The sequence below is a fragment of the Terrapene carolina genome, unplaced genomic scaffold (genome assembly GCF_002925995.2).
Source record: "Terrapene carolina triunguis isolate 2854851 unplaced genomic scaffold, T_m_triunguis-2.0 Scaffold94, whole genome shotgun sequence".
NCBI lineage: Eukaryota > Metazoa > Chordata > Testudines > Emydidae > Terrapene > Terrapene triunguis.
The window spans coordinates 3,095,994-3,116,194 of NW_020664445.1; the positions used below are offsets into that span (position 1 = coordinate 3,095,994).

At 48.7% G+C, this 20,201-nt stretch overlaps 1 protein-coding gene across 1 annotated transcript in view; it reads left to right on the plus strand.

Annotated features, from left to right (window-relative positions):
• Window positions 1-20,201, plus strand: part of ELP1 (elongator complex protein 1) — an 89,408-nt gene that overhangs the window by 58,333 nt on the left and 10,874 nt on the right. Inside the window, exons 23-29 of the mRNA XM_029911318.1 lie at window positions 1,238-1,361; window positions 3,933-4,030; window positions 4,770-4,971; window positions 7,415-7,476; window positions 8,194-8,256; window positions 8,351-8,411; window positions 10,670-10,783. Coding sequence (XP_029767178.1) covers window positions 1,238-1,361; window positions 3,933-4,030; window positions 4,770-4,971; window positions 7,415-7,476; window positions 8,194-8,256; window positions 8,351-8,411; window positions 10,670-10,783 — 724 coding nt within the window. The remainder of the gene's footprint in view (window positions 1-1,237; window positions 1,362-3,932; window positions 4,031-4,769; window positions 4,972-7,414; window positions 7,477-8,193; window positions 8,257-8,350; window positions 8,412-10,669; window positions 10,784-20,201) is intronic.

Below are 20,201 nucleotides of genomic sequence, written 5' to 3' on the forward strand. Positions count from 1 at the left end.
GTCCAAGCGCCCTCACAGGCCAGCCCCTGACTGTCTCCTCAGCACTGTTTGGGAAACCACCTGCTCAGGTTTGGGGAATACACCCTCCCTGGGGCAAGGGTGCTCTGTCCTTGGAGTGCAGAGTTAATGGGGTGCTGACTTTGTGCCACTAGTGAGGAGAGGTGTAGAAATCTTGGCTTTCCACTTCTGTGCTTTTGAGGTGATCAGGTACATGGTGTACTGTGACCTCAGCTGAGTGACAGCATGTGTGCATGTGAATTTTCCAGTTGGGTTTCGTTTAGGAGAGGCTCTCCATGGCACTCTGTTTCGGAACTGGCTGGTACGTCAGAGATCCCCAACTTCAGGGAAGGAGCTGCTGCTGGCCCTCAAGTAAAAACACTGTTTATAGTGTTAGGGGTTTCTTCCCAACCATTAAGGCTGGAAACACTTTTTTAAAATGAAATGTGAGATTCTGGAATATCCACTCGCTGGCAAAAAGTCAGACGAGACAGAGAAGGAAACAGTTTTGATGAATCAGGACGTCAAAAATTAACACAATTATAAACTGAAAATAGAGCCGTCCTCTGCCCATGACATGCTGCTAAAATCCAAATGGGAGTTGATTTTCAAATCTCAGTAATGAACTAGCTAGGAGGGCCTAAAACCATAAATCAGTGGTTCTGAACCAGGGGTACGTGTACCCTTGGGGGTATGCAGAGGTCTTCCAGAGGATACATCAACTCATCTAGATATTTGCCTAGTTTTACAACAGACTACATAAAAAGCATTAGCGAAGTCAGTACAAACTAACATTGCATGCAGACAATGACTTGTTTATACAGCTCTATATACTGAAATGTAAGTACAATATTTATATTCCAATCAATTTATTTTATAATATGGTAAAAATGAGAAAGTAAGCAATTTTTCAGTACTAGTGTGCTGTGACACTTTTGTATTTTTATGTCTGATCTTGTAAGCAAGTAGTTTTTAAGGTGAGCTGAAACTTGGGGGTATGCATGACAAATCAGACTCCTGAAAAGACTACAGTAGTCTGGAAAGGTTGAGAGCCACTGCCGTAAACCATCCAGAGGGAGTGATATTTAGTAACTCTCAAGCTAGCAGATTTGATTGATAGTTCCAGCTTTTCTTGCTGATTATGGGCTGCATGTTGCGGGAGATGCAGTTACCAGGGTTATTATTTGACTGAGCAGTTTGACATATAAGCAGCAACGCAGTTATCTGATGTGCTTTGCAGGACCCTAAGGAGTACCTGCCGTTCTTAAACACCCTCCAGAAAATGGAAACCAACTATCAACACTACACTATAGACAAATACCTGAAAAGATACAAGAAGGCACTCTGCCACCTCAGCAAATGTGGTAAGTGCCCTGCATGTATTGTGTCTCTGGGACATGATTCTCTGTTGTAGCATTTCACCACCTTCTACAGAATAGGATAAAAAGAAAATGAGTGTCACAGGAAGCCAGTGTGGGATCCTTGTTTGGCTTTGTTGCTGTTGCACAGATTAACTTTACTTGATTTTATACCTTGCTTTGGAAAGACACTTTTTATGGAGGGTTCTTTTGCTGAAGCACAAGTTCTGTCGTAAAAGTGGCTTGTAAAGGAAGCACGTTGATCATTAGGCTCTGTTTGTTGTGGGCATGCAGAGATGGCGTTGTGTGGCTGAAATAATGGCACAGTCATTAGTTCCTGTGTCCTGAATGGCTCAGATCACTTTATTATTGTTCAGGTTGTGGCCAGGAAACAATCCTGGCTCCTACGACAAAGCTCCTATGGGCTGTGGTGGGGCCAGCCCTGCATCCCATGTCCTACAGAAGCTAAGGTGTAGCTTGGTGATACTCAGATCTCAGTGGTTCAGGAGCCAAATTAGCGATCCGCACAGGAGTGTGAACTCCTTGTTTCATTTACTGTAGTACTAAAGATTCATATTTAAACAGTATGACGGGACATATTTAACTTACACACACACACACACACACACAATCAATTCTTACAGCAAAATGACTGACGAAGTATTATTATTTTATCAACTACAATTGGTTAATACTAGGGCTGTCAATGAATCGCAGTTAACTCACGAAATTAACTCAAAAATTAATCTTGATTAAAAATATTAATCGTGCTGTTAAACAATAGAATACCAATTGAAATGTATTAAATAGTTTGGATTTTTTCTACATTTTCTCATATACATTGTATTCTGTGTTGTACTTGAAATCAAAGTGTATATTATTTTTTATTACAAATATTTGCACTGCAAAAATGATAAAAGAAATAGTATTTTTCAGTTCACCTCATAAAAGTACTGTAGTGCAATCTCTTTGTTCTAAAAGTGCAATTTACAAATATAGATTTTTGTTTTGTTTTGTTACATAACTGCACTCAAAAACAAAACAATGTACAACTTCACAGCCTACAAGTCCACTCAGTCCTACTTCTTCTTCAGCCAATCACTAAGACAAACAAGTTTGTTTACATTTGCAGGAGATAATGCTGCCCTCTTCTTATTTACAGTGTTACCTGAAAGTGAGAACAGGTGTTCACATGACACTTTTGTAACTGGCATTGCAAGGTGTTTACGTGCCAGAGATGCTAAACATTCATATGCCCCTTCATGCTTCGGCCCCCATTCCAGAGGACATGTTTCCATGCTGATGACGCTCATTAAAAAAATGATTAAATTAAATTTGTGACTGAACTCCTTGGGAGAAAATTGCATGTCCCCTGCTCTGTTTTACCCACATTCTGCCATATATTTCATGTTATAGCAGTCTTGGATGATGACCCAGCACATGTTGTTCATTTTAAGAACACTTTCACTGCAGATTTCACAAAACACAAAGAAGGTACCAATGTGAGATTTCTAAAGATAACTACAGCACTCGACCCAAGGTTTAAGAATCTGAAGTGCCTTCCAAAATCTGAGAGGGACAAGGTGTGGAGCATGCTTTCAGAAGGCTTAAAAGAGCAACACTCCAATGCAGAAACTGCAGGGCCCGAACCACCAAAAAAGAAAATCGACCTTCTCCTTGTGGCATCTGACTCAGATAATGAAAATGAACATGTGTCGGTCCGCACTGCTTTGGATTGTTATCGAGTCAGCATGGACACATGTCCCCTGGAATGGTGGTTGAAGCATGAAAGGACATATGAATCTTTAGCACATCTGGCACATAAATATCTTGCGACGCCGGCTACAACAGTGCCGTGAGAATGCCTGTTCTCACTTCAGATGATGTTGTAAACAAGAAGCGGGCAGCATTATCTCCTGCAAATGTAAACAAACCCGTTTGTCTGAGCGATTGGCTGAACAAGAAGTAGGACTGAGTGGACGTGCAGGCTCTAAAATTTTACATTTTTAATGCATTTTTTTAATATAGTTGAACTTACAAATGTAAAATTTTTATGATCAAGAGATTGCACTACAGTACTTGTATGAGGTGAATTGAATCACTATTTCTTTTGTTTTTTTACAGTGCAAATACTGTAATCAAAAATAAATATAAAGTGAACACTGTGCACTTTGTATTCTGTGTTGTCATTGAAATCAGTATATTTGAAAATGTAGAAAACATCCAAAAATATTTAAATACATGGTATTCTATTATTGTTTAAAAGTGCGATTAATCGCGATTAATTTTTTTAATTGTGCGATTAATTTTTTTAATGGCTTGACAGCCCTGGTTAATACCATAGTAAAAGCATCCTGATTGGTTAATAATTAAATCACAGTGTTTTAATATCATGTGCTGCAAAGATCCCCTTGTGGCTCGCGAGCCTCAGTCTGCGTATCACTGGGGTAGCTGGTAAGTTGTGCTATGGCCCCAAAGCTCAGCCAGCCTTTCCCGCAGTGCAAGTGAACTGGTGAGCGTCGTGTACCCTGCCATGCTGTGTCTGTACCACTGGAGGACAGTGAATTGTTTCCTCAGGTACAGAGCACTTCTCTGAATTTCTGAACTTGGTGAAGGACCAGAATTTGTATAACGAAGCCCTGAAGTTGTATCCACCTGATACTCCAGAACACCAGGTGCGTGACCTGTGCTGTGAACCTAGGGAGTGGTTCTGCTGTGCTCATGGAATGCTGGCCCCTGCTGGTTGCAAGGGGTTAATATGGAATGCTTGAAACCAGGAACTCCTGTTCTCTGCACTGCACTTCCAAACTGTTTTGTTTTGTTTAATGGTGAACTGCAGCTGCTCTTACTGCCCCTCGGTGGGTGGGGGAGGGGATGTTAATAATGAGAAGTGTCTGCGATGCTCCCCGTCCCCCTCATTTGGGGGCTGCTGCTCAGATCCCAATTCTTTGCAGCATTGCTGTTCCTGCCCCCCCCCCCCAATGTTTTCCCTGAGAGACCTGCCCCCCCCCCCCTTGCCCTTCTGAAGTCACCCTGCAGCTTGTGCAATAACTGACCTGTTATGTGCAGGAATCCTGAGCAGCCAGAGAACTGCTGCCCCGCAACCAAACCCAGGCCTTGGCCTCATGGGATCTTGCCATGGTGGGCTTCACACTGCCTGCATGACAGCTGCCCTGAGAACCTACCCAGCCCCAGGAGGTGCAGAGCAGTATGCACGTGTGCATGCCCGTGCGCTCTTGTCACGTGTGACAGAGAGTGCGTGTGCATTCTTGTGCCCTGGGACGTTGGCCAGGGTAAGCTCTGAGCCCTGAGCCAGCTGGCTACTGTGAGCTAAACCAGGACCAATTTCCTTGGCTCCTCTTTCTTCAGGCCTGTTGGTGATTCCATTCTTGTTGTTTGGTCTGACTCTCACAGGCTGTCGGCAGTGCCTTTGCCGAGCACTTGAACCAGAAGCATCTGTATGAGCAGGCTGGACTGATCTTTGCCCGCTGCGGTGCCTTTGAGAGAGCCCTCGATGCCTTTCTGAGCAGTGGCAGCTGGCAGCAGGCCCTCTGCATGGCCTCTCGGCTTGGTTACACGGTGGATCAGCTGGCTGGTCTTGCAAGGAGCCTGGCAGGTAAGAGTCGTTGGGTGCACAGAGCACAGGTGGCCATCTGGAGTCACTGGTTCAGTGTGGAACTTTCTGACACTTCACTGGGAATGTCAGATTCTTTTTGGAGCAAAAGCGTAGATTTTTCAGAGGCCAAGACCTTCAGGGAAAAAGGGCTGAGCATAGAGCTGAAATATTGCTAAGAGGTGTGCCATGCCATGCCACAGCATTCTTACCCAGGCTTGGTGTGTTTAGCTGCTGGGGAGACATGTAATTCATTGCAGGAGCCAGGACCATCATGGGGGAATACCCTTGGATGCACCACTAGCCTGGAGCAAACAATCCCAGCGAGCTGTCTTCTGCATCTTCCTCTGATGGAGGTGTGTTGAACTTCTCTTCTGACACACTTTGCCAAAACCACTTAGTTTTCACACAGTTCTGCAGCAGTGAAGCCCCATGTCTCGTCCAGGCCTAATGAGCATGGGTAGAGCTCTTGCGCGGCTCAGCGCTATCCCCACATACAGGACTGCTTGTGAGAGGAAAGGCTGTGGAAGGAAGCGTACTCGCTTGTTCTAGAACAGAGGTCCCCAAAGTGTGGGGCATACCTCCCTAGCGGGGTGCAGAAGAACACCTGGGCCAACCCCACGGGAGGGGACAGAGCCCCCCCAGCCCTGCTCTGGTCCTGCCCCCAGCTGCCTCCCTAGCTCCTGGCCCCATTCCCAGCCTCGGTATGACTCCACTCCTGGCCCCACACCAGCCCCCAGCCTGTGCCACTCTGTTCCTGGCCTAGAACTGAAGCTGGGGGCAAGGTTGGGAGAGGAGGCACACCTGACCGTGGGCCTGGCTGCCGGCCCCCACCGCAGCCTGGCCGCGGCTCTGACTCCAGCCGCGGCCCCGCTCCCAGCTGTGGCCCCAGCCTCGGCCCCTTACCCCTGTCCATGTCCCCGCCCCCAGCTGTGGCCCTGTTCCTGGCTCGTGGGGTTAGAGGGGGGTGTGGACAGGGGTAAGGTGGGGGTGACCCTCAAAAGTTTGGGACCACAGTTCTAGAAATTGCCCCAATAACACATCAGTGGGTCTAATGGTCCCTGTACAATCTGCTCCCCCATTCCCCACTCACAGTGTGACCAAAATGACTCCTTTGCAGACCCCACCCTCCTCCAGGGCCGGTAAATGTAACTGTGTGTTGTGATACAGTGGGGCTGGCCCCAGCAGGGTGGCATGGCTCTGGTGCAGCCTCCTCCCTGCTGGTTTGCCGGAAACCCTTGGCTCCTGTGTGCCCGCTCTCTCATTGGTTGTTATTCCTGTTACTTAAATGGTGACTTAATGCAGCTCCCCGCGTAGGGAACGGGATTGTGACAGTGGCGGGCTGTTCAGTCCAGCAGACAGAGGTCTGACAGATCCAGTGGTGGGAAGTAAGGGGTAAATTGTGAGCCGTGAGGGGAGTTCACCATCGGAACCATTTTTTTCATAGATTCAGTGCCAAACAGGACCATTGTCGTCCTCTAATTTGACCTCCTTACAAAGAGTCACGCTGAGTGTTCCATCACTGGCAGCTTTAAACCAAGAGCTTTTCTGAAAGAGATGCTCTAGTTCGGTTAGGAATTAATTCAGGGAAGTCCTATGGCCTGCGTTACACGGAAGGGCAGGCAAGATGATCACAGTGGCCCCTTCAGACTTTAAAAATTTGACTCTTATTAGAAGCTGTTGGTTTTAAAACAGCTTTCTAAAAAGCTTAACTGGACAGTGCAGCACTGGGACCCAGAGGGCAGGGCAGTGGGCTGGGAGTCAGGAGACCTGGGTTCTGGTCCCTGCCCTGCCCCTGACCTGTTGGGTGAGCCTGGGGAAGTCATTTCTCATCTCTTCCCTTTCCTTTCCCTCTCTTTGTGTGCAGACCGCAGGCTGGTTGTGACGCACCAGACATCATGGGGCCCCAGTCTCAGTTGGGCTCTCTGGGTGCTCTTGTCATGTACGTGATTATTACTGATGAGGATTAGATGGCAAAGCTGCTGGGGAATTTTCACGGCACAGCTGCCTTTCCTCTCTCTCCTTGACGCCCATTTCTGGTCTGAGAGATGAGCGCTCATTGAGTAGAGAAGGGATAGCTGTTCCTGCAGACCTCGTGCTGGCAGTGGGAAGGCTGGGGCAAGTTCTGCATGAGGAAGATCTGTAAGTCTGGCTCAAGTTTAAATAAAGGAAACCTCCATTTGCTATTACTTACACGCAAACATGTTCATGTTCGTTCTCTCTCTCTCCTGTCTCTCTCTCCCCTGGGCATAGGGAAAATGGATGCAAACAGGCTTCCTTCAGCCAGCCAGAAGAATTAGTATTAGTGGGCTCATGGATGCTACAGACTGACACTGCGGGTTCATTAGCCCCAATGATGGGCATCCTCCACTTTTAGATCAGGTCTCTTGTCTGGACCCAAACTCCAGCTATTCCTGAAATGCTTAATTCTGTCCTTCTTTTCTAGGAAAACTAGTTGAACAGAGGAAACATGCTGAGGCAGCCATACTCCTGGAGCAGTATGCACAGGTACCGTGCACCCTGGTACACCTCCCTTTTGCCTGCCCTCGTTCCGATCTCTCGACCCAGGGCTTATATCCCCTCACTGTCGTATAGACTCTGTTTGGGCACCTCTGACAAAAAGATTAACCAGCCTGGGGCTGAATAGGAGCTAAGCAGAAGCTATAGGACAGGACAGCAAAGCCTGTGGTGTGCTCCCAAGTGTTTATGGGGGGGATTTATCAGTGGTATGGTTGAGCTGGGTGTAATAAATTTCAGTTGGCTGCCAGGAGTCCTGAAAGGAACACGTCCATGTCTGCTGCTGCAATAGCTATTGAAGAATACTGGCACTGGATGTGTTGCAGTTTAAATCACACTTGTACAGACCCTTAAGTAGACTTGATTTTTGCCCTCTGCTGTCAGGAACTTGAAGCCAGTCTCTGTTCTCACATGCCTGTGGAGTGAGCGAGTGCCCAGGAGTGGTGCTGGCCCTGGCATTGCCGGGCTAGGTTTTGGGATGGCACGTAGGATAGTGGAGGAGAAAATCAACAAAACTTGGAGTTAAGATGTCCTTATGCTGAAAATATGTAGATTGGCTTCAGGCAGGATTTCCTGGCACTGACTGCAGTACAGTTGTGATGGGAGCTGTGCTTGAGCAGTTGCAATCCAGGAGCCCAATGCCCCATGCCAGAGGTAACGCCTGATTGTAGGACAGTAATCATTGCGTCCTTGGTCTCCTTTCCCCAGGACTACGAAGAGGCTGTGCTCCTGCTCTTGGAAGGGACCGTCTGGGAAGAAGCCTTAAGACTAGTAAGGACATTCCAAAGTACTAACTCCTAGAGAGTTCCTAGTGTGTCTATCTCCTGAGAGAACTCTCCCCTTCCTCACCTTGCTCTCTCCCCAGATTCACAAATACAGCAGACTAGACATTCTGGAGACCAACTTCAAACCTGCTATCCTAGAAGGTGAGTCTCTTCTTATTGTGAGGAGTCCTCCATGCAGAGGGCTCTCTGCTTGTTTGTAATGGAGTCCTAGGGAGTGTGGTGAGACCTGGCATCGGAAGATGTTTGGAAGATGTTTCATTGGCTCTGCCTAGTTACAAGTGGATGGCTATTTGTAACACCGACAGCGGGCAGGATTGAACATGGGACTTCTGGAGCAAAACACATGAGCCTCTACTGCATGAGCTAAAAGCCACATGGCCTTTAGCTAAGGCTGTAGAGCAGACTCATTCTCTCTCTCTAAGTGGTCTTGGTGCCACTAGATGGGACAGGACACCACACCCAGGAGATGTGTGGGTTACATACTTCCCCCTAGATGAGGAAGTGTATCCTGAGCTTCAGAGACTTCCCAGTTGAAATCCTGGATGAGCCCCCACTTGTAACACCGACAGACCCCGTTCATCGGCAGACGGGATTGAACCTGGGACATCTAGAGCTAAATACATGAGCCTCTACTGCCAGAGCTAAAAGCCACATGGCCACTAGCTAAGGCTGTAACAGACTCATTAATCTCTCGCTAAGTGGTCTCGGTGCCACTAGATAGGACAGAGCACCACCCCAGGAGGTGTGTGGGTTACATATTCACATCTGACTCTGCTCAGCACGGCTTAGCATGCAGCAACGTGACAAGCACTTTTGACTCAATCTTGCCCTCCTTGAGATCAGTGGCGAAATTTGCCCAGACATCAGTGCTGTGGGGAAATAGAGCAGGGGGGCCTTCTTTTTAATAGCCAGAGCTGTGAATCTGAAGGCCCCAAAATAAACCCTCCAACAGAGATCTGTTATGCTAACTACCCTTACACAAAGCAGTACAGGCCAGGGCCCAGGCCAGGGCCTGAACTAGACTAGACTGCACAATTCCCTGCCAAACTCGGTCAAGGGTCATGACCAGAGGAGGGGGGGGGGGGGGAAGGAGGGAAAGAATAAAAAAAAGCCCCAGCAGCAGCACTAATGAAATATGTTCATGACTAATGAAATATAATAACCACTTGTGTGAAGCAATAGGTAACTTTAGCTAAATGCAATTTCTTAACTCATGCAGCTTCTCCTATGGGTGATCTGTGACCCACGCCATGATTCCAGCTAGCTGCAAAAATAGCCAATCATAGATCCTCTTTAGGCGTCCCATGGAAACCCCCCTCCCTTAACTTTAACCAAAAGACCCCGGAAAATAACGTGTCTTGAGAAATGTACCCAAACTAGTGCCAAGTACCACCCCTGGGGAAAAACACCAAGCGCCCCTCTACCCAAATAAACACCCAATTCTCGGAAAATAATGAGGAAGGTACCAGGGGAGAAGGGGGAGGGGGGACTGACCCTGACCCTAGTTTCTTAACTTGCGGTTTAGGGGAGGGACTGACCTGACCCTAGTTTCTTAACTCATGACGTATTGTTTGTACTTTGCTTGCGGTTTAATGAAATAAAAGCCGCCTGCGAGCAGTCCTCAGTGTGTCAGTCTTTGGACTGCACCCCAGTGCACTGGTATGTATGTCAATAAACTGGCCTCAGGCTTGAGTCTTTGAACTAAAATCACTGCGTGGGTGTCTTTGACCACAACAGTGCTGTGTGATGGGATTTATGTGCATGGGGGAGAGTCAGGCTGGAAAAGTAGGAATATTGTTGGTTAGTAAAGGAAGCGCATTGACAGAGCTGTGTGCAGGGAAAGTGTATGTATATGGAGCTCCTCTGTGGAGGAGTTTCAAGGTGGCTTAGCCTTCCCTCTCCTGCTTTGAGGGCTAAAGGAAGGCTGGGCTGATATTGCTGGAGAATTCTCCTTCTCTTGGTGTTGGAGCTGGGAGTTGGGTGCTCTGTTCTCCTGGACCATCTTAATAAAAGGGGAATAGAAGAAGGGTCAGTACTACTGTGGCCACGAGCCTTACAAACAGGAGCCTCAAGTTAGGCTTCTAAACCCCAGCCTGGCACATGGATGCCTTTGGCACTCTGGGTTTAGCAAACTACCTTTAAGCTCCTGTTGGCTTTTTTTAAGCTTTGAATTTCCATCCATCCTATGTGATTCCTGAACAGTTCTGCCCCCACTGTGCTGGGCTCCTAGGCTTCAGAAAACGAACACAGCACATGTTAACAATACGAACACGTGTTGACTCTAGCTCTGCTTCCAAAGGGAATTGAAAAAGGGTTTTAAAGTTTAAAATGTGCTTATTTATCTTTGGTCTGAACCTAACACCTTCCTGGCCCCTTGGCACCATCTGCTCTCTCTGCAGCTCAGAGAAATTATTTGGTGTTTCTGGATTCTCAGAAAACAACGTTCACTCGCCACAGAAAGCGCCTCCTGGTGGTTCGAGAGCTGAAGGAGCAAGCCCGCCAAGGGCTACTGGGTATGTTTTTGAACCAATGCAGGTCAATAACTAGTGTCAGTAACTAACGATGTCTTAACGAATTCCTGAAAACACCAATGAAGTGGTTTCCCCATAGGAGCATAAGAATGGCCATAGTGGGTCAGACCAGTGGTCCCTCTAGCCCAGTATCCCGTCTTCTGACAGTGGCCAGTGCCAGGTGCTTCAGAGGGAGTGAACAGAACAGGGCAATCATCGATTCCCGGCTTCTGGCAGTCAGAGGCTTAGACACCCAGAACAAGGGGCTGTGTCCCTGACCATCTTGGCTAATGAATTGATGACTTATCCTCCATGACCTTATCTAATTCTTTTTGAACCTAGTTTTTTGGCCTTCACAACACCCCTTGCCAGCGAGTTCACAGGTCAACTGTGCGTTGTGTGAAGCAATACTTCCTTTTGTTTTAAACCTGCTGCCTATTAATTTCATCGGGTGACTTGTGACTCTTGTGTTATGTGAAGGAGTAAATAACACTTCCTTGTTTGCTTTGTCTTCATCATTCATGATTTTGTAGACCTCTATTCTATCCCCCTTAGTTGTCTCTTTTCTAAGCCAAACAGTCTTCCTGTTCTCTCCTTAGGCCCTAATGTCAATGGCTGTGCTGGGGTCTGCTGTAGCTTGTGAAAGTGGCCTTCTGGTTTGATATTTCTTATAACAAATTTTTTTCAAGAGTCAGAGAATTAGAATGTGACCTTTTGATTTCATTCACCTTGTGTGAAATCTTTGCATTTCCTGCTTTACAATTTAAATTTTTTCTTCTACAGAGCTGTCAGTGTGGCAGCTTTCCTGAGTTAAACACTTCCACATACATGTAAAAACCCCACAGGAAAGGACCATGTTTTCCTTTCCACGCTGGCCAGTTGGGGTTTAGTCATGATCCGGACACATGCTGCATTGTAGAGCACCTGTTAGAGGTGAGGTTTCTGGTTCACTCCCCTTTTGCCAGTTCAGGGAAGCCCATGGGGATTATTTTAAAAGAAAGCTACTCCTCTTTCTTCGAGTTTGTGTCCCTATGTGCACGCACCTATGAACTGGAGACTGTAAAGTGGTGTCCGCTGGCCCATATCTGTGCAGTGCAGCTCCTGGTGCTCCCAGACGAGGGCAGATAAGGAAGTGTGGCCCAGCTGCCTCTTAAAACCTTCTCAAAGATTGAGGCAGAGCGATTGCATGTCCATTTATTCTTCTTCCAGTGCTTGCTTATGTCAACTCCATGTTAGGTGTGTGCGTGCGTGGCTGCCAGAGATTTTTTGCCTTAAAGAATCTGTAGGGCCAGCTCTGGCGCCCCCTGGAGCCCCGCACTCATGTATCATTATATGAGGCTCCCCCAGTTCCTCTCAGTTCCTTCTTGCTATCCGTGCGCTCTCTCAGTTCCTTCTTACTGCCCATGACGGTTGCTGGAACGCCTTTCTCCTTTATGACAGCAAGTGCGCCTAGTGGTTTTTCTTCTACAGTTCTTAGTGTTAGTAGTTAGTTAAGTTCAGATAGTTAGTAGTCCATTCAGGGACATTGTCCCAGGGATGGGGCATGCTCCGTTCCCCTGGCTTCAAACTGTGTTCCGCCTGTCACAAACCTATGCCAGTCAGCAACTCCCACGCAAGCTGTTTAAAGTGTCTGGGGAAGACGCACATCAAAGACAAGTGCAGAATTTGTAAGGGCTTCAGGCCAAGGACACAGAGATCCATCCAAAAGCCTTGCTGATGAAAGCGGCACTTAGACCATCCTCAGAACCATCCCACTCTGACTCGGCACTGAGCACGTCGATGTCGGTACAGAGTGCTCCACTGGCACCAGGCTCACCTCGGCACCATTCACCATCACTGTTGCCGAGCAAGCAGCCCAGGAAGCAGCGCACAGATGGAGGGCGCTTCCCTGCGCTAAAGAAAGACAAAGAAGGGGTGGCAGGCAAAGGACCCATGTCGGGCCATTTGCTCTCTTTAGAGTGGCAAGAGGCAGCCTCTCCACCAGGGCTCCAAGCCCAGTAAGGGAACCACCTCTGACTCCCAGGAGCGGTAGGGGACCCTTGCACCTGGTGGTGCTTTCAACGTCAGAGGTGTTTCAGGCGGTCAGGGACCTCTTGGCTCTACCAGTGCCACCCACACTGCAGGTCTTGCCTTCAGCTGCAGAGTCAGTGAAGGCATCCCCTTCCAAAGGGAAGCTCACCATGGGCCCACCGCAATGGTCACTGGGCCAATGCCAGTCCCCAGAATCCTGGCACCGGTCGACAACACCGCAGCCCCAGCGACATTTGTCTCAGTCTCTCTGGTACTGGTCGTCCTCCTCTCGGCAGCGGTCGCTGACGCTACGGCGCCAATCACCAACCCTTCGGCACCGGTTTCCAACGCCTTGATCCCTGACTCCGTGTCACTCTCCGCTGTCTCAGCACTGATCTCTTCCACCCGGCACTGCTCCCCGGCCCCGCTCATAGCCGACAGTGGGAGGCTCCGACTTAAGTTCCCTCTAAGCTGCGTGGCCATGCAGCTGCCTATTAAGCGCTGGACAGGGGCCCCGAGCTGCTGTGGTGAGAGAGGGCTGTGGGGAGTCCTCTTTCCCCTTTGCAGCCCCGGGGCAGCCTGCACCAGAAATCCCTCATCCCCGGCCCCACCCCAGAGCCTGCACCCCCAGCTAGAGCCCTCACCCCCTGCACCCCAACCCTCTGCCCCAGCACTAAGCCCCCTCCCACTCTCCAAATCCCTCATCCCCACCCCCGCCACGTGAATTTTGTTATGTGCACCAATATGGAGGTGATGCCCGGGGCCCCCCCGCCACCATTGCTGGTCCTGGATTGCTGCTCCAGGGCAGTGCCAGGGACCGGCTGCCTGGGGCTGCCGGAGCAGCGGCCGGTGCGGCTGGGCCCTAGGCTTCCCCAGCTGCTGGGCTGGTCCTGGGGTCAGCATTGCAAGATTCAAGGAGGTCACGGAAAGTCATTGGAAGCTGTGACTTTCCGTGATCTCCGTGAATGATTCGCAGCCTTAGTTATAATATCTGGGACTCCATGGCTAAATTTAAGGACTCCCTGCCACAGGAGCTCAGACAAGAGTTTGCATCCATCTTGGAGGAGAGCAAGCCAGTGGCCAGAGCCCCTCTCCAGATAGCATTGGATGTGGCCAGCTCTATGGCCTCCACTGTGTCCATGCCATCTCAGAAGGTGCAGCAGTCTATTCAGGACCTCCCATTTGAGGGCAATGCTCTGCTTTCAGAGAAGACATACCAAGCTGCATGGCTTGAAAGATTCCCGTGCCACACCTTGCTCCTTGAGCCTGTACCCGCCGAAGGCCTCTAGGAAACATTTCCGGCGACTTCCACCGCCTAGATTTTTGGGTCCACCGTGGCAGAGCTCCTTCAAGAAAAGAGACAGAGGCTTTAAACCCTACTGACCCACCCCGTCCTCCTCGGCTGCCCTGTCGGGCCCCACACATCACCCAGATGGCCCATGGCAGGTATTTTGAGGGTATGCCCGAGGACAGTCTTCCAGTCTGGCCTCAAGATCCATTCCCCAATTCGTTTCTGAACCATTTGTCTCCTTTCCTCACTGCATAGACCCAGGTGACCTTGGACCGTTGGGTGCCCAACACCATAACACTGGTTACACCCTGCAGTTTTCCTCCCTCCCTCCCACTCCCTTCCCCAGTCCCTCTTCAGGGACCCTTCTCATGAGCATCTCCTCATCCAGGAGGTGGAAATCCTCCTACGTGTAGGGGCCATAGGGGAAGTTCCTCAAGATATGAGGGGAAAGGGGTTTTATTCCTGATATTTCCTATCCCGAAGGCCAAAGAGGGCCTCAGATCCATCCTAGACCAGCGTGGCCTCAACAGATATCTCAAGAAGTTGAAGTTCCACATGGTCTCCTTGGCCTCCATCTGCTCTCTGGATCCAGGGGACTGGTACGCTGCACTCAACGTAAAGGATACCTACTTCTATATTTCTATTGTCCAGGCCCATGGGCACAGGAGATTCCTCTGATTTGTAGTGGGCCAACGCCATTAACAATTCACGGCGCTGCCCCTCAGCCTTTCATATGCTTCGAGGGGCTTCACGAAGTGTATGGCAGTAGTGGCCGCTTTCCTGAGACGTTGAGGCAGATCTACCCATACCTCGACGACGGGCTTGTTAGAGGCAGGTCACAAGCCCGGGTTCAGCACAGCCTCTATTTAGTGTGGTCCACCTATCAGGATCTGGGCCTGCTTATAAACGAGCAGAAATGAACTCTGACCCCTGTTCAGTGGATAGAGTTTAGAGGAGCAGTACTCGACTCCACCCTGGCCAGGGCCTTCCTGCCAGAGTCCCAATTCTGAGCCATGTTGGACCTCATTGTGCACGTCAGGGCAAACCCGCTCACAACCGCCTGGGTATGCCTCAAGCTGCTAGGCCACATTGCAGCGTGTACTGACGTGGCCCAGCACACACACCGACGCCTCAGACCCCTGCAGATGTGGCTGGCATCCGTTTACACTCCAAGCAGACAATACTGGTCATAGCCCTGTTGAAGACCTTCCATTAGAACAGCCCAAGCTCTTCAGCGTGGATACAGACTCCTCACTGCGTACCCTTAAGGATTCAAGTCAGTGGGAATTTATGACAAAAAGACATTTTAGCAGATCTCAAACACACAGCCTTCCAGACGGTTCCAGTACCACCCACAGCAGGCCTTTCCTAGGCCTTCGGAGCCTTTGAGGGGGAGATCCAAACCTCACCCCCCTACCACTACCCAGTCAGCACCTCCTTCTAACAGACAGTTTTGACAATGTGGTCAAGAGAATTGAGCAGCCTATTTCCCCAGATCCTCTGCTCTCTACCATCCATCCCCCTTTCAGAGACTGATTATCCCACTTCATAGATTCATAGATTCTAGGACTGGAAGGGACCTCGAGAGGTCATCGAGTCCAGTCCCCTGCCCGCATGGCAGGACCAAATACTGTCTAGACCATCCCTGATAGACATTTATCTAACCTACTCTTAAATATCTCCAGAGATGGAGATTCCACAACCTCCCTAGGCAATTTATTCCAGTGTTTAACCACCCTGACAGTTAGGAACTTTTTCCTAATGTCCAACCTAGACCTCCCTTGCTGCAGTTTAAGCCCATTGCTTCTTGTTCTATCCTCAGAGGCTAAGGTGAACAAGTTTTCTCCCTCCTCCTTGTGACACCCTTTTAGATACCTGAAAACTGCTATCATGTCCCCTCTCAGTCTTCTCTTTTCCAAACTAAACAAACCCAATTCTTTCAGCCTTCCTTCATAGGTCATGTTCTCAAGACCTTTAATCATTCTTGTTGCTCTTCTCTGGACCCTTTCCAATTTCTCCACATCTTTCTTGAAATGCGGTGCCCAGAACTGGACACAATACTCCAGCTGAGGCCTAACCAGAGCAGAGTAGAGCGGAAGAATGACTTCTCGTGTCTTGCTCACAACACACCTGTTAATACATCCCAGAGTCATGTTTGCTTTTTTTGCAACAGCATCACACTATTGACTCATATTTAGCTTGTGGTCCACTATAACCCCTAGATCCCTTTCTGCCGTACTCCTTCCTAGACAGTCTCTTCCCATTCTGTATGTGTGAAACTGATTTTTTCTTCCTAAGTGGAGCACTTTGCATTTGTCTTTGTTAAACTTCATCCTGTTTACCTCAGACCATTTCTCCAATTTGTCCAGATCATTTTGAATTATGACCCTGTCCTCCAAAGCAGTTGCAATCCCTCCCAGTTTGGTATCATCCGCAAACTTAATAATCGTACTTTCTATACCAATATCTAAGTCGTTAATGAAGATATTGAACAGAGCCGGTCCCAAAACAGACCCCTGCGGAACCCCACTCGTTATGCCTTTCCAGCAGGATTGGGAACCATTAATAACAACTCTCTGAGTACGGTTATCCAGCCAGTTATGCACCCACCTTATAGTAGCCCCATCTAAATTGTATTTGCCTAGTTTGTCGATAAGAATATCATGCGAGACCGTATCAAATGCCTTACTAAAGTCTAGGTATACCACATCCACAGCTTCTCCCTTATCCACAAGGCTCGTTATCCTATCGAAGAAAGCTATCAGATTGGTTTGACATGATTTGTTCTTTACAAATCCATGCTGGCTGTTTCCTATCACCTTACCACCTTCCAAGTGTTTGCAGATGATTTCCTTAATTACTTGCTCCATTATCTTCCCTGGCACAGAAGTTAAACTAACTGGTCTGTAGTTTCCTGGGTTGTTTTTATTTCCCTTTTTATAGATGGGCACTATATTTGCCCTTTTCCAGTCTTCTGGAATCTCTCCCGTCTCCCATGATTTTCCAAAGATAATAGCTAGAGGCTCAGATACCTCCTCTATTAGCTCCTTGAGTATTCTAGGATGCATTTCATCAGGCCCTGGTGACTTGCAGGCATCTAACTTTTCTAAGTGATTTTTAACTTGTTCTTTTTTTATTTTATCTGCTAAACCTACCCCCTTCCCATTAGCATTCACTAGGTTAGGCATTCCTTCAGACTTCTCGGTGAAGACCGAAACAAAGAAGTCATTAAGCATCTCTGCCATTTCCAAGTTTCCTGTTACTGTTTCTCCCTCTTCACTAAGCAGTGGGCCTACCCTGTCTTTGGTCTTCCTCTTGCTTCTAATGTATTGATAAAAAGTCTTCTTGTTCCCCTTTATTCCCTTAGCTAGTTTGAGCTCATTTTGTGCCTTTGCCTTTCTAATCTTGCCCCTGCATTCCTGTGTTGTTTGCCTATATTCATCCTTTGTAATCTGTCCTAGTTTCTATTTTTTATATGACTCCTTTTTATTTTTTAGATCATGCAAGATCTCGTGGTTAAGCCAAGGTGGTCTTTTGCCACATTTTCTATCTTTCCTAACCAGCGGAATAGCTTGCTTTTGGGCCCTTAATAGTGTCCCTTTGAAAAACTGCCAACTCTCCTCAGTTGTTTTTCCCCTCAGTCTTGATTCCCATGGGACCTTACCTATCAGCTGTCTGAGCTTACCAAAATCCGCCTTCCTGAAATCCATTGTCTCTATTTTGCTGTTCTCCCTTCTACCCTTCCTTAGAATTGCAAACTCTATGATTTCATGATCACTTTCACCCAAGCTGCCTTCTACTTTCAAATTCTCAACGAGTTCCTCCCTATTTGTTAAAATCAAGTCTAGAACAGCTTCCCCCCCAGTAGCTTTTTCAACCTTCTGAAATAAAAAGTTGTCTGCAATGCAGTCCAAGAATTTGTTGGATAGTCTGTGCCTCGCTGTGTTATTTTCCCAACATATATCCGGATAGTTGAAGTCCCCCATCACCACCAAATCTTGGGCTTTGGATGATTTTGTTAGTTGTTTAAAAAAAGCCTCATCCACCTCTTCCACCTGGTTAGGTGGCCTGTAGTAGACTCCTAGCATGACATCACCCTTGTTTTTTACCCCTTTTAGCCTAACCCAGAGACTCTCAACACTTCCATCTCCTATGTCCATCTCTACCTCAGTCCAAGTGTGTACATTTTTAATATATAAGGCAACACCTCCTCCCTTTCTCCCCTGTCTATCCTTCCTGAGCAAGCTGTATCCATCCACACCAACATTCCAATCATGTGTATTATCCCACCAAGTTTCAGTGATGCCAACAATGTCATAGTTGTATTTATTTATTAGCACTTCCAGTTCTTCCTGCTTATTACCCATACTTCTCGCATTTGTATATAGGCATCTAAGATACTGGTTTGATCTTTCCTCCCAGTTTTGTCCTGACCCTCCTTTCTCTCTGCCAATATAGCCCACACTCCCTCTCGTTTCCGACCCATCTCCCAGGTCTCCATGTTCCCCACTTACCTGCGGGCTTTGCTCACCTGTCCCCGTCGAACCTAGTTTAAAGCCCTCCTCACTAGGTTAGCCAGTCTGTGTCCAAATAGGGTCTTTCCCCTCCTCGAAAGGTGAACGCCGTCTCTGCCTAGCAGTCCTTCCTCAAATAGCATCCCGTGGTCTAGGAAGCCAAAGCCCTCCTGGCGACACCATCTTTGCAGCCAGGCATTCACCTCCATGATGCATCTGTCTCTGCCTGGGCCCCTACCTTTGACAGGAAGAATTGAAGAGAATACCACCTGCGCTCCAAACTCCTTCACCCGTACTCCCAGAGCCCTGTAGTCACTCTTGATCCGCTCAGTGTCACACCGTGCAGTATCATTTGTGCCCACATGGATGAGTAGCATGGGGTAGTAGTCAGAGGGCTGGATAATCCTCGACAATGCCTCCGTAACGTCTCGGATACGGGCTCCCGGCAGGCAGCATACCTCCCGAGATGAAATGTCAGGGCGACAGATGGGCTTCCTGTCTGCCTGGAAGCACATCACTTCAGAAAAATGGAATCTAGAGGTGGTTGATGTGGAATATTCGATCCACTGCCCCGTCCCTCTTCAGGAACCCTTCTCATGAGGAGTTCTTAGAGCAGGAGGTCCAATCTCTCCTGTTCTTGGGGGCAATCAAGCCAGTTCCCCCTGAGTTTCAGTTCTATTCCAATGGTTCTGTTCCAACTATTTCCTAGTTCCCAATGGGGCAGATGGTCAAGCCTAATACTTGATCTCAGAAAATTGAATACCCATGTCCTTCAGGGTGGTGACGCCAGCCACCATAATTCTATCCCTAGATCTGGAGGACTGGTTCGTCATCCTCAGTCTCTAGGACACCTACTTTCTTGTAGTGATCCTCCCCTTCCACAAGCGTTTTCTACATTTCCAAATAGGCTCAGATCATTACCAGTGCTGAGTCCTCCCCTTTGGGGCTGTGACGGGGCAGCCCCGCCCTGCACTAGCCCCAGCGACGTCAGGCCGGTAGCTCTGATGGAGGAAATCCCGCCCTGTTCGTACTGGGCATGCTTCAAGTGCTCAGGGAGTATAAGGGGAGGGAACTCAGCTCAGTCGGGGCTGGCGGCCGCAGGGGAAGGACCCAATGGGAAGCTCCTGCAGAGGACCAGCCGACGCCCTTGAAGCTGCCAGGAACAGAGGCTTCTACAGACCAGCACGGAGCCCTACTGCGGGAGGAACCAAGGGAGGCGACGGACCCGGAGACCCACGGACAATCCGTGGGAGACCCCAACTCCCAAGCCGGTAGGAAGCGACCTGGGGAAGGTGACGGACTGGTACCTTGACCCCGGTAAGCCTCAGCGTGTTTCGGTAGGACCCCCCCGCTGAGCCAGTAGTAAGGTCCTACGGCCCTGTAACAAGGGCTTGTTCCATGGACTCTGGCCACTAGGAAGTGCTGCCCTGCAACCAGGGGCGGTTATATGGACTCTGGCCACTAGGCCGTGCTGCCCTGCAACCAGGGGCGGTTATATGGACTCTGGCCACTAGGCAGTGCTGCCCTGCAACCAGGGGCGCTTATATGGACTCTGGCCACTAGGCCGTGCTGCCCTGTGACGAGGGTTTATCCTATGGACTCTGGC